Below are 13,381 nucleotides of genomic sequence, written 5' to 3'. Positions count from 1 at the left end.
TGTTCTTTCTTATAACCCAAAGCAAGGCAAAAGTGTCAAACAAGGTAAACACATCCACTTCAGGACAGTGGGAAAGAGGATTTTAAACTTCAAAAAGTAATCAGAATACTGCTATCCCTAAAATTGGTATCTAATCTAGCAGCAAACTGTGAGGTACAGTGATTGACAAGGATCTGCAGATTACTGCCTCCAAGGTCTTCCGTATTAGTACATTCCTGAAGTAGGAGAGTGATATTGCTTGGTCCTAGCAGAGGGAACCTGCAGTTCAGCAGGAGGAGTACTAGGCAGCTGGTAACACAGCAAGGTACAACATGTTACCCAATGTGGAATTTGTTATAAAGGGAAGGCTTGACCTTTGCAGTACCTGACTGCGGCTAGAAATAGACAGGAACACAACCTGAATCATTCGGTCTGGTCAGTGTAATGAAGTCCGAGATACATCTGCTACATGCAGTTTGTCTTCTGTGGATATTAAACACACCCAAGAAAGATAATTAGGCTGTTAAGGGAAAGGGGATCTGAGGCCACTTTAGCAAAGAACTGTGGCCAACCACAAATCTGGCAAGGTTTAAAATCTTAGGCTTCCAGAGTTCTTTACTGTGGTCACATCTTTACCAGTTCACATTGCTTGCTCTCTAAAATATATTTATTTGTTTTGTTAAAGGAGTGAAGGAAACTTAGGGGGGAAAACAGTATTCAGAGATCTATTTGCAAAATGGCTGCAACTACAGGGCGTTTCACCTCCCAGGGCAATATGAGCATCCATATAACGGGAGCATTGGAGTTTTTTTCAGGAAAACCCAACCCACGAAATCATTAATCTGGAACACTCAGCTTTAATTTAGGCACAGTCCCCATAAAACTCTTTTAATAAGGCTGTTTGCTAAGCCTGGACACCAAGCTCTAACACATGGAAATGTATATCCTTGTAGATATAATATTGAAGGTACAATATTACATAGAACTCTACTCAGATCCTAATGTGTTAAATTCCCCTTTTTTCCTATTTAAATTCAGGGATAAATCAAACCTTTGAGGTGTGAGTCACTCGGTGAGCAACCTCTTTACATTTTTATGGAAGATTCAGAATTACAGACTCACTCCAATAGCCCCATCAGTTCAGAACTACTACTAATGTGAATGTATCTCAAACTTAGTGCTTTAATTTGGTTACAGTTCATATGAAGAGAAGCAAACATTGCCATATTTGTATTGTAACTGAGGCTATCAAATGTCTCCCCTCAATAGTGTTCATTTATTCTTCCAAATTAAAAGCAATCAACTCATCTGCTCCTTGCTATTTTAAAATAATGAATTGTATCAACAATTCATTGGAAACTGAGACAACGGTTTCTACATTTAATTATATTTAACTCCTTTACATGAACTGTAAACAGATTTTAAGGAATCACCAAAAGAAGCAAGAAACTAAGAAAATATTTGGTACAGAATAGATTTTCTTCAAGCTATCTTTGTGACAACCAAAATTGAAATTTTATCTATACTAACCTAAGTTTGAATTGGTAAGTGAATGATTTCCAGAATCTGTGCTCTATCACCCTGAAGAAATGAAGTGTTCCAATGTATTGCTTTCTAAAAGAAAAACTGCTATTATTGTTTCCATAAATAATTATATATGGCTGGTTAATTGTTCAGAATCGGCACCAGACTGAATGATTCTGAAGAGTGTCTGTGCACAGACTGTTTAAAACACTGCTGTAGCTCAGACAGCACCACTGTTTTCACTGACAAGCAAAATGCACCAGATGGTGAGTGATGCTGCAGCCTCCTGAAGTCCCAAAATACGACTAGAAGAAATTTTATAGATAGTGTAAGAGCAATGCAGAAGGAGCAATCAGCAGGTTTATGGTTTATATTATTCAGGCAGGCAAATGAAGTGACCACCCATCTCAGTGTATGAAATATGTCCCTGTGTATTGGAGGGTGGCATAATACATGAGCCTTTCAGAAAGTTTAAGATGTGTTAGGTTTGAAGTTTTGTATCTTTTAGCTTCAGCAAGTGGACAAACAGTTCATGGTTCTTACACTGACAGTCAAAGGTTACCTTTGGACATGGGCATAAAGAAATTTGTACTTTAAAAGAAATCTTAAAGCCCACAGAAGAGAAAGTAGGGACATTTGGACTGCCTGTGTGGGCCACAACAAAAGCACATGGTAATAGAAGGAAGTTTAAAATCAGGTTTTGGCACTCATGACCAAGATCGTCAGTTGTTTCAGGATTCTTTTTCCTTGAAAATCATTACCAAGTTCATGCATTTTCTTCTTGGAGGGAGTTGCTCAGTGCTTCACAAACACTGCCCATGTTCCTTTTGAGTCAGTGCATCTTTGCCAGATGGTCTATGTTAGGGCATAATCTCATCAACATGATCCTTGCAAAAGGCAGGAGCAGCATTATCAATCTCTAGCAGTCTTTTCCCTTTTATAGTAAAATGAGTTGTGAAAGGAACTGTTAAGAGAGGACTTCTCATCTCAGAACCTCAGGGAAATGGGTAGCCTTTGATTTTGTGATCTATAGCAAACAATGAATCACAGTGGATGTAGAACTTTATCTGGAATTAAAGTTATTTTACAACCTTTAGATAAGGAAGGAAAAAACATTAGCTGCTCCTTCAAGAAAGTTCACCCATTATTCGGTAAAGATGGACTTCCTCTTCTTCCCTAAGATTAGCACTATCAGCCTGTAAAGTAACTTCAGAGTTGGTATAATTGAGTGTCACAAAGACTGTGTCTTCCCTGGACAAGAAACATTTCTGCCTTCACATTAACATGTAGTCCAAAGTTTCAGTAACAGGATGGAGTTTTGGCAAATGAATTCCATAATCACAAATTAGATTTAACCACCATTATATTTCATGTTTACCAAACCCCACTTTTATGATGCTATGAAAAAAACAGGAGCTGTATGAAGCACATCAATACAATCAGACACACGAGAGTATCAAAGGCTACGTGCATCTATTTGAAATATACGAAATGGCACAAAATGGTTTGAAATAATTTGCCTTTGCCATCCTGAAAACACTTGCACTACTTCTGTGATACATACTCATAGCCACAGCAAAGGAAAAGGTATGAAAAAGATTACTTACATGTATTTTAACCCATTGTGAACTACTTTGACATTCCATACCAGAAAAAGTCTATGTACTAAAAGTGTGTAAGAACATAGATTATGTGGTTGTTGCGCAAATCAACGTGCATTAAAAAAAGTATTCATTCTTCATCCTTGAGCATTCCCTGAAGTTTAATTTGGAACCTAATTTGCATTCAATTAACATTTTAAAGCACTACTTACTTGCTATTTTGTTTGCCTACATGATTTAAATCATAGGAGCAATTCTTTGCTTTTAGCAAAGGTGAGAGAGGGGAGAGTATTTGATGCATCAGGAACATACACACAGATCCACCCGCTGATGCAGCTTTCTCAAGAACTCTTCACCCTCACTTGCAAGGCTCAGCACTAAGACCTGAGCCACAGTCACTGTAGTGAGAGAACCTGTCAGTCACTGTTGCTCCCTTTTCTGTTGAGCAGTGAGAAAAGGGAAGTTGGGAAAGACAGTCTGCTAAGGCATTGGCACAAGTTGCCCAAAGAAGTGGTAAATGCTCCACCCCTGGCGGTATTTGAGGACAGGGTGACATGGTCTTGTGTGAGGTGTCCCTGCCCACGGCAGGGGGGTTGGAACTGGATGATCTTAAGGTCCTTTCCAGCCCTAACCATTCTATGATTTATGGGGTTTGTCCTTCTTCTCTGCATCCTCTCCTAGCTGGTTTTCAGTGGAAAAAAACTGTGTTCAGATGAACACATTACATTAGAAGGGGATTTGTTAGGACTTGACTTAAATGCATCCAAACCAGGATAATAAGAAAAAAAAGAATCATGAATGGCATACTCTAACCTAGGCATGTTGTGATACACTCCTAAATGCAATCTTATGCAACTAAACATGCAAGAAGTGATAGTTCAAAGAAAGACAGTTTGCTTTTGAAGTAGGCAAAAAGTATTCATGCAGCCAAAGCTGTGACAAACTCCAGCAACTCATCCTGGAGTGTTTTACAATGCTATTACCCCCAATTAGTCATCTTTATGCTTGTGCTTGCTCCCCCAAGCAACTGAAGAGCTGTATTCATGTCAGGCATATTAGCTTATATGTCAGTTTTGAACTACAGTGACAGAGTCTTGGACAAATATTCCTTTCTAACATCTTTGGGGGTGGTAACTTCCAGCCCTGCAAAAGGACAAACAGCTGTGGAAAGGAAATATCTCAGCAGATGGCCATAGCTGTTTGCTTCAGTGCACGTCAGTCAGCAACTTCAGTTCCAGCTCGTCAGACTGCCTTGCAGCCATCACCTCTCAGGTGCTAATTAGCATCTCCTGTGAGATCTGATATGTGACTGCTAACATTGCGGATAAACTTAATATGCACTAACATATCCTTTGTGATGTGTTAGTCTGAGATCATAACCATAAAATGAATCCTTGCGATGCTTTAAATGCTTTCAAAGACTCCAAAACCTAGGTGCTGCTGAAAAAAAAATAGTTGTTTGTTCTATAAAAAATCATGGGATTTCTCTCTTCTGCTGAGGATTACAGGTTGCAGTTGAATTTGAAAGAAATGTGACAGTCTGCAAGAAAGGTGTCCCCAAATTTCCCTTGCTTGCTTCAGTGAGGAGTGTCCTTCTGGAGCCATTCCTGAGGATGTGTGCTAGGTTAGTCCCATATTCAGCATGTATGAGTAACTCAGGGTTCTCTCATTAAGGAGGTTTCTCTTCACATTACTCTAAGAGGTCTTCCTTCTTGGGCGTTTGAGTCATGACTGTTTCCCCCTTAATCTTCTAATGATGTTCCCAAGCCCAGATTTCTCACTATATTAAGACTACACCACCACAAGCATTCTGATCAAGTATGTTCCTTTACATGCTGACAATTAAATTATTTCCTTCAATAACTTTAAGCTGAAATGTTGAGAAGGTCTGTTAGGTAAATATTTTTTTCACCCAGTTTCTACTGGGCATCTCCCTGGGTCATGTAGATCAGGAAGGTGACATTTCTTGAAAGCAGGTGATTATGTTCTCCAGGCTTCTTCCCCTGTTATCAACATTAGGAACCAAACAGGCATAACAATACACTGCAGTGACTCTGACAGCCCAAACCATTGTCAAGTAAATCTGAAAAGCCACTTTATGCTACATCAATATGTAATTAAGCTCCAGGCTTGTAGATGTTGGGGTTTTTTATGTGCTTTTCATAAGAATTTCAGTGCCAGAAGCTTGTGGGTTGAAATACTTCATCTCATTTGCAGTAGTAGTCCCATCAAGATAATCAGCATTTTGGGTATTTCAAATGACTGTCAAATTGTAACTGTTGTCACAACAATCAAAATACCTGATGATAGATCAGATCTACAGATTCTTAGGAATAGCTCACACAATGGCTAAGTAGTATTTTCTAGTACTTAGAGGAAACAAAGATCATGTAGCAATTTTCATGGTGCTTTCATGATAGAATTTGAAGCAGTATTTCAGCTTATAATATATAGCCAGTGTACAGAAATTAATGCATATTCATCTCAATTGCGCTGAGAACATACTGAACAATACACTCACTGAATGTTTCTGAGTTTACTGAATGAGGAATGTGCCGTCCAACTGAACAGAAAATGGATGTTGCTAAAGTTTCCTGATTCCTCTCCTAAATGGAACAGTGAAGACCCAACAAAGTAATTCTGCTTGAAAGGAAGAATAAAATAATTTAGAGAAAGGGAGCACAAAAAAGATCAGGTGTGAAAGGTAGGTGAAAAACAAAAAATTATCAGTCTGAGAACTATGAGTGTCTCAGGCAGCTGGAATCTGAAATGTGTTAGAGATATCCAGAGCTTAAAAGAACAAGCCAAGGCCTACTCAGACCAGCTGAAATGTAAGGGGTCTATACCATTAGGATAAACAATACACGTTTGGAGGAGCTGTACCAGTACAGAGCAATGACACGCTATTGCTAGCCTGAATTTCACTTTTGCCTATCAAATTCCACTGCTGTTGCTTATTTAGATCCTTTTAGCTACCTAATGATTATTTACCACCTACTAAATCTTATTGAAGATAGGTTAGGATTTCATTTTTCAGTCAGTTTTCTGTTTCCAAATCAAAAAAGAATGAAATTTGCGTGTTAGGTTGATGTTTCAATTAAGTTCCTTTCCTAATACACTCTTAAATTTGTATACGTTATCTAGAAGTGCTGCATCAGATAAGTAAATTCACCCAGGTAACAACACTGCTTTTCAGTTCTCCCATTCATATTTCTATACACAGAACATACATTCACAAAGTAGCATCACATTAATTTTACTGAGTGAAACCAAGAATGTCATCAAAGTGGTTTCTTTCCCGGAAAACAGCCATGATCTTTGGATGATGCATTGACAAAAACCTTCCCAGGCTTCTGTACAACGTAATGTTGAGTAGTTGTGTACTTCAAATCTCTGCAATGGACAAAATAACAAAACCAAAACCTGTCCCCCAAACCCAACTATATTAATTCCAATGAAACGCTTTTTAGTAAAAACTAAGATTTTTAAATTACACTTACCTGGAACAAAGCTTCCCTGGACCACCTCCTTATACGCCCACCAGCCTTCATGGATTTTTGGTGAATTTTGTTGAGCTAGAAAGAAATAATCAAAGAAATCCTTAACTTAAAGCAGGGAATAGGAAATACTTAATTACAAGAACTTTGGAAACTCTCCTCAGTGTCTCATCTTCCACAGTAGAGCCATCCCTCAAGTTCCCAAGTGATGTTTATTCAGTGTATTGAATTACGCCAACACATCTGTATCTTAGGGAACCTTGTCCCTCTTTCTCATACAGTAAAACTGTCACTAAACTTAAATTTTCTGAGAGAAAATTAGGATCTCCAGGAAGTCCTTAAAGCAGCTTCCAGTGCCTGAAGGAGGCTGAGAAGAAAGCTGGAGAGGGGCTTTTACAAGAGCATATATGGACAGGACAAGGGGGAATGGCCTTAAACAGACAGAGGGGAGATTTAGATTATGTACTGGGAAGTTCTTCCCTGTGAAGGTGGTGAGGCATTGGCACAGGGTGCCTAGAAAAGCTGTGGCTGCCCCAACCCCGTCAGTGTTCAAGGCCAGGTTGGCAGGGGTTTGGAGCAATGCCCATGGCAGGGGGTTGGAGCTGGATGAGCTTTAAGGTCCCTTCCAACAGAAACCATTCTAGGATTCCATGACTGCAGATCAGAGCTCATATGCAGAATGTTCTGCCTTTGCTTGTATTTTGCTTGATATGTTCATACCTAGAGCAACTCTCTTCCACTGAGCTACAGAAAGCTCAGCTGCCTTGTGTATCATTAACTTCAATTTCAGGTCATCTTGCACTAGGTCCAAGAATTGTTTAAAATAACTATGCAGCTATAGAAGATGCTGGATGTAGCAGCTTTCTGTTGCAGTTTCATTTCTAGATCACATATTATATGCAAAAGACAAAATTACCCTGGGCAAAGTTCCAGCAATATAATAAAAATTGTTGTCATTAAAAATTACAAAGAGGATCTGACATTCAGACTAAAAAGGATACAAGATGAGGACCATTACATACTGTTCTATCAGTCACAAAACAATATTTATGATTTAACTGACTGTAAATTACAGAAACAAAAGTAAAGCTGAAGTTAATTAAACACACTGACAGAAGGACCAACACTCTGCTTTACCAGAAATCCAGACACACTAATGGTATGAGGTATGCGTGGATGCAGATTTCTCCTTGCAGTACTGATGTTCATTCCATTAACTGAATGGTGACACGTTAAACTGAAAGGAGTATTCCACTGTGCACTCTTTACAGTTTGCAGATGAGACTGTCTTCATTATTTTAGCTTTTATATCATTGCCTAGAGAACTCCAAATGTGTATGGCTGTACCATGCTGGACTGTACTATACAAACATTTGGAAAATGGCAAATCCCAACCCACAATCAAAATATCTGAGCAGCAAACTATCCACATGCAGTCTGAACTGCATTTTTTTGGATCTAAGCACTGGTTTATGCAGGTTGCTTTTATGATCTATGCTCTGTAACTGGAGTCCTTAAGATTTCAGGATGCTTTAGCAGTAGGAGAGGATACTAGTAAGTGAGATGCAAAAAAGCACAGCAATCATTCTTATAATTTCCCAGAAAATTACAGTGCATCAAAGTGCATGTACACAGCTAAAGCTGGGTCAGCCAAACAGAGGCTGCTGTGTTTTAAAAGTGAGTGAAAAAAGTATGTATATAGATAGAGGCAAGTTAGGAAGGCTTCAAGGAGGATGGGTATTTTCATACATTTGAAGTGCTTACTCTCAGCATTCATAGAAACATACACAATCGCTTTTGCCGACTATGCAGCCAATCTAAATGATACATGACAGGACCAGCAGAAAAATATAATCCATTATTCAGCATTTAAATTAAAAACCAAAATCAAAACACAGTGGCTCTGCAGCTCTACCTCAGCCCCAACATGTAGTAAAGCTAATTCCAAAAGGATAAGGAAAACTAAGGTTTATGTTGTTTTTTTCAAATCTGCTGCATTAGGATGGCACAGGCTGCAGGAGATGAGGAAGAAAATTAGATTATCAAAGCTTTGTAATAAATAATTGGATGTCAGTGCAACTGCTTCAGCTATCAGAGAAGAGCATGACCTGGCATCACTGTGCACATTCCACAGACACCAGATTCTTATCTCTTCAATACACATGAAAATAAAACAGGCAAAAAGAAGCTCAACAAGCAAAATAAGATGTTGCACCATAGCCATATGAAATATCTAAGTCAGAGCAAGAGCAAAGCTGATAGTGTTGATAGTTTACAGAAAACTAAGACCAGGGAGGAAATCAAGAATAAAGGCAGGTGGCTGCTGTGAGAAAGCAGCTAGGGAGACAGTCCCCAGTGCTGTGCTTCTTGAACCCTGAAACCTCAATGTTTTATACCAGTTCAGGCAAAACATCCTGTAAAATAGTGCAGAGAGTGACTGAACAGAGATTTCCACTCTGCTGTGCATGTGGAAATGTATCTTAGTGCCAAAGATTTACTAGATATACTCTGATGGATTCTACAGAGACTTTGCTTAGAAAGGAAAAGATTTATAAAGCTCCCATTTCTCCGAATGCAGGAGGAGAGGGTTTGGTAAGGCCAAAGAGGAAAGTTTGTTTTCTAAAAACTCCTGCTAAAGCATTACTTCATCTGTTACACATGCGGGCAAGAGGTCTTACTGCAGGAAAAAAAGCTGTTCTTTATTTTTGAAACATCATCAGACCTATACCTGGATTCATAATGGAACAAGGGAATATAAAATTAGAATGAACATACGGACAATCCTTGCTGGGAATCCTATCTGGGCCACTTACACCTGATGCATGTACAACACAGGGGCTCTACAATTGGTGTGTCAGTGCCCATCTGACAGAATGGCACTGTGCCTGGGTAAACAGGTTCAGCCTTATGGCTCAGGAGTTGTTGCCAGGGAAAAGGATTCTTCATATGTGCCACTTCATGACACTGAAAATAGCAAAATTCTCTCAGCATCCTTCTTATTTCCTGCTTGAGGACTATTAAAAAGGCATGTGCATGCTGCATGGATTCTGATTATCCTGTGTTCCTACCAGAATACTGCAGCTCCTCCATGGCAGCTCCTTTTTTTGGCAAAACTAGTCACATAAGATATCAAAGAGACAAAAGGTCTAGAAAGCAATCCTGTATTCCTAAACAGGGTTAAACATCTAAAACAACCCCACATTTCTGCTACCTCAAACACATTTTTCACCACTAAAACCTAAAGTGTGCCTTTAGCTTCCAAGAAAAATAGTTGCTTCTGCAAAGCATCAAAATAAACAGGCCCATCTGAACAGACACTTTGCCATTACGAGCAGATTACCTGCACAAGTGGCTCTGCAATAGCAATTTTTAGCATCAGCACTGTATTCTGCCATCAACAGGGATAGTCCAAAATGCCATGCTTGTTCGAAGTGCTAGAGGATATTGAATGACCTCCATTTGCTACAGCGTCCTCTCGCTCAGTACTGAAACCACTAGCATCTGAGATTAGTAGCTCTGCTGATATAACACCATTACGTCAGCTCTCTTTCAATGCAGCTGCTGTAGAGACAGGATATTTATTTGCAGCTGATATGACAAGTGTTGCTTTCATTTTGTCAGAGTATTGTAGGTATGTGACATTGTCGAGCATAAAATTACAGGTTAAATTCCGCAAGATGTTGTGCATTTTTGTTTCCTAGACTTCCACGTATAGGGAAATAACACTGGACTGGATCATAAACATGTACAGCAAACGCAACCGGCAAAAGATGCTATTGCCCCATTAAGTCAGCAGTTAACTGTATCTAGCTTAGAGGTTAAAATGAATAGGTTTATGTTTCTAAGAGAAGCTGCTGCTCAGACAGTAAAACTACTTAAAAATCATCAGATAACACTGTATCAGATACCGGGTACCATGGTGCAGATGCTGAAATACCTGCATATAATTTGCAGTGCAGAGTCTTCATCTTGTTGGAATGCTGACATAATATAAAATGCTGTAATTCATACAAAATGCCCCTTAGTAAATATGCTTATTTGCAATATATAAACAAGTCATTCTAAAATTACTTACTTTCTACACTTAAATAAAAGATAAAAAGGCTTCTATCTGATGCCATCAATTATGGCATTCACATCTGAGCATGAGCCAAGAGTAGAATCCTGCCAGCTCAGATGTCTCCATTCACTTTACTGCCATTTCACACTGATGAAAATGCTAGACTGGACAATGAGGCTCACAGCAGTTAGGGAAACAATCTTTTTTTTCATTTTAATTTTATCAATCTGAGCTTTTCCGATTGCTTTATTAATCATTCTGCATGCTTATCCCTACTTAACTTACATCCTAAGAGTCTTGCTTGTGGTAACCTGGCTAGCATTGCCCTGACATTAAATACATGATAACACTTTTATCACTGTTACACCCTCTGCATAGTTATGAGATAAAAAAGAAAGCCAGCTGCACCTATGAGCCATTAGTTTCATAAGAAACTTAGTGTAAGGCATTATTTTATTTCTAATAGTCTGATATGAAACTCTCAGAAAACTGCCATAGGGTCTATTACATGAAAAACAAACCCTCAAATCTGGTATTACGATGGTGAACACTGAAAATGAAGGATTTATTTATAAGGTGTTAGTTGCTGGTGTGATCTTCACTTATATCCACTCTTTGTGTCCCACAGACACACGCTTTATAGGTCTTATCCTGCTTCTCTCTCAACCAGCATACTACTCGATTCTCCATTCAGAGTTCCATAGTTCACTCTGAGTAGCTTCATCACTCTAGGGTATCTTCTATCAAGTAATCCAAGATAGCTGTGCCATGTGGCAGAAATGAAAGCCAGAGACATTTTCCTGTAGTATTTCAGAAGATCATGTGTTCTTACGGAAAATCAGCCCTACAGAAAACAGTGCAGGATGGGTTAAAAAAAAAACAAACCAAAAACCTGTAAGAAGCAATTTAATCTGTTTTGCTAAATCCATTTGCAGAACCTCAGGTAATGTACATACTCTGTACTTATTTTAAATAGTTTTAGTTACTACACTTCACGTGGATACTGTGCGCACTGTTGCCTAAACTGTGGAGGGAACACAAGACTTACTCCATCTCAGTAATCACTTTCAACATCTGCAGTCATACAAGTACCAGCTTTTGGCTCACACCACAAATGCCTCCTACAGCAAAGGGAATATACATGTATAAAGTGGACCTGACAGCAGGGGAATTAAGTAGATGCAATGGCTGAAGATTCAGCCCTCTCTAATGAACATTCAGTTTATTTAAAACAAGTCTAATTGCAGTTATTATTTAAGATGTTTTTATGCAGCCTTTTTATATTAAAAGAACCTAACAACACACACTTCAGGCACTATATAAACCATCATTTACAAGTGAATAGTTACAGGACAAGGAAGGTTAGCCTGCTTAGGAATACTACAGCCGACATTGCATACATCCCCATATGATGAGGGAGAAAAAAGAAAACAAAGGATTATAAAGGGATCAATAAATAAAATGTTCTCGTCAGCTATGACAATTTCTTTTTTTTTTCCCCTAACATTTTGCTCAGAAAACACGCAAATGCTCATTCATTAAGTTAATACTTTCCAATTCCATAAATCCTTCTTCCACCATCCCCATGTGTAAAAGCCCTCACTGCTGCTGTGAATTCCAAACAGTATTCAACACAAGCAAAACAGACATGACCTGATTTTGTTGCATCTGAGGACAAAAGTAAGGCGCTATTGTGGGAACTCTGCCATGGCACAGAGACTTGTCTATTCTGTGTATTTTCTGTCATTTTGTCTTTTGATAAGATTCTAATTAAAAACCTAGGCCAAAGGGTGAGACTTCATATAAGCAGAGTCATACATATACAAATAGTAGTGACAAAGAATGTGGCATAACATTAAGACATAACTCACTGCTGCATCTACTGCCCTTATGTAGGTGACTTTTGATATGAGCCCCCACGTGTCCAGAGTGACTAAATGCTGCTTGAAGAACCATAAATTGAGATGTTTACAAGTCCTTAAGCCCATATTAGGATACACATTCTGCTTACACACTCTCTCACCAGAACTTTGCAAGACTTTGGTAGTATCTAGCCGCAGCTCGGTTTGCAGGAAGTAAAAAGTACGTATAGGCTCAGCTCTGTTCAGCAGAGAGAAGCATCTTGTGCAGATACTTCTCTCATCCCTTCCAGTCACATGTATTTGTGAACCTTTTCACTAAAGAATTTCAAATCCTAACAGGTGAGGAAAGTGGAAAAGGCAAGTGATGGTTAGTCTAAAGGCAGATAGGGCTCCAGAACATCGTTCCTTCCTCTGCTATCAATCTTGTAGGTGGCTGTGCACTTTCATTTATCTACCTGTAAAAACAGGCTTGTAATACAGTTATCATCCCACTTTTCAAGAAAGGGTAATATAATTATTATTCAAGAAGGGTTTCAAGAAAGGGTAATACAATCAGGTAACAACTTACGTGTTTTCTGACCTCTCAATACTATCGAAATCGTGCAAATAAGATTATGTGTAAGTGGGAATCGTTCCCAATGATGTTTATGAAGAACATGAGATGCACGTGTTGGGTAACTGCACACTCTATCATGCTTTTAAAAGTAGCTGTATAAATATATATTTTTGGGTGGTAGGTCCCAACTTGTAATAAGCCCTCTTCCACAGAGCATATAAGCTCAATCACATAACTGTTATTTAAGTTCTAGTATAAATGAACAAAACACCACAAGTTGTATCAAAAGCTTTTAGTCAGGA

The 13,381-nt window shown here is 38.7% G+C and overlaps 1 protein-coding gene across 1 annotated transcript in view; it reads right to left on the bottom strand.

Annotated features, from left to right (window-relative positions):
- Nucleotides 1-13,381, bottom strand: part of CA10 (carbonic anhydrase 10) — a 189,145-nt gene that overhangs the window by 149,118 nt on the left and 26,646 nt on the right. Inside the window, exon 2 of the mRNA XM_061376890.1 lies at nt 6,605-6,679. Within this exon, the coding sequence (XP_061232874.1) occupies nt 6,605-6,679 (75 nt within the window). The remainder of the gene's footprint in view (nt 1-6,604; nt 6,680-13,381) is intronic.

Source organism: Neopsephotus bourkii, unplaced genomic scaffold, assembly GCF_033783945.1.
Source record: "Neopsephotus bourkii isolate Nb327-2 ecotype Australia unplaced genomic scaffold, CSIRO-AGI_Nbou_v1 NB_1749, whole genome shotgun sequence".
Lineage (NCBI taxonomy): Eukaryota > Metazoa > Chordata > Aves > Psittaciformes > Psittacidae > Neopsephotus > Neopsephotus bourkii.
This window is presented reverse-complemented; position numbering and strand designations above follow the sequence as displayed.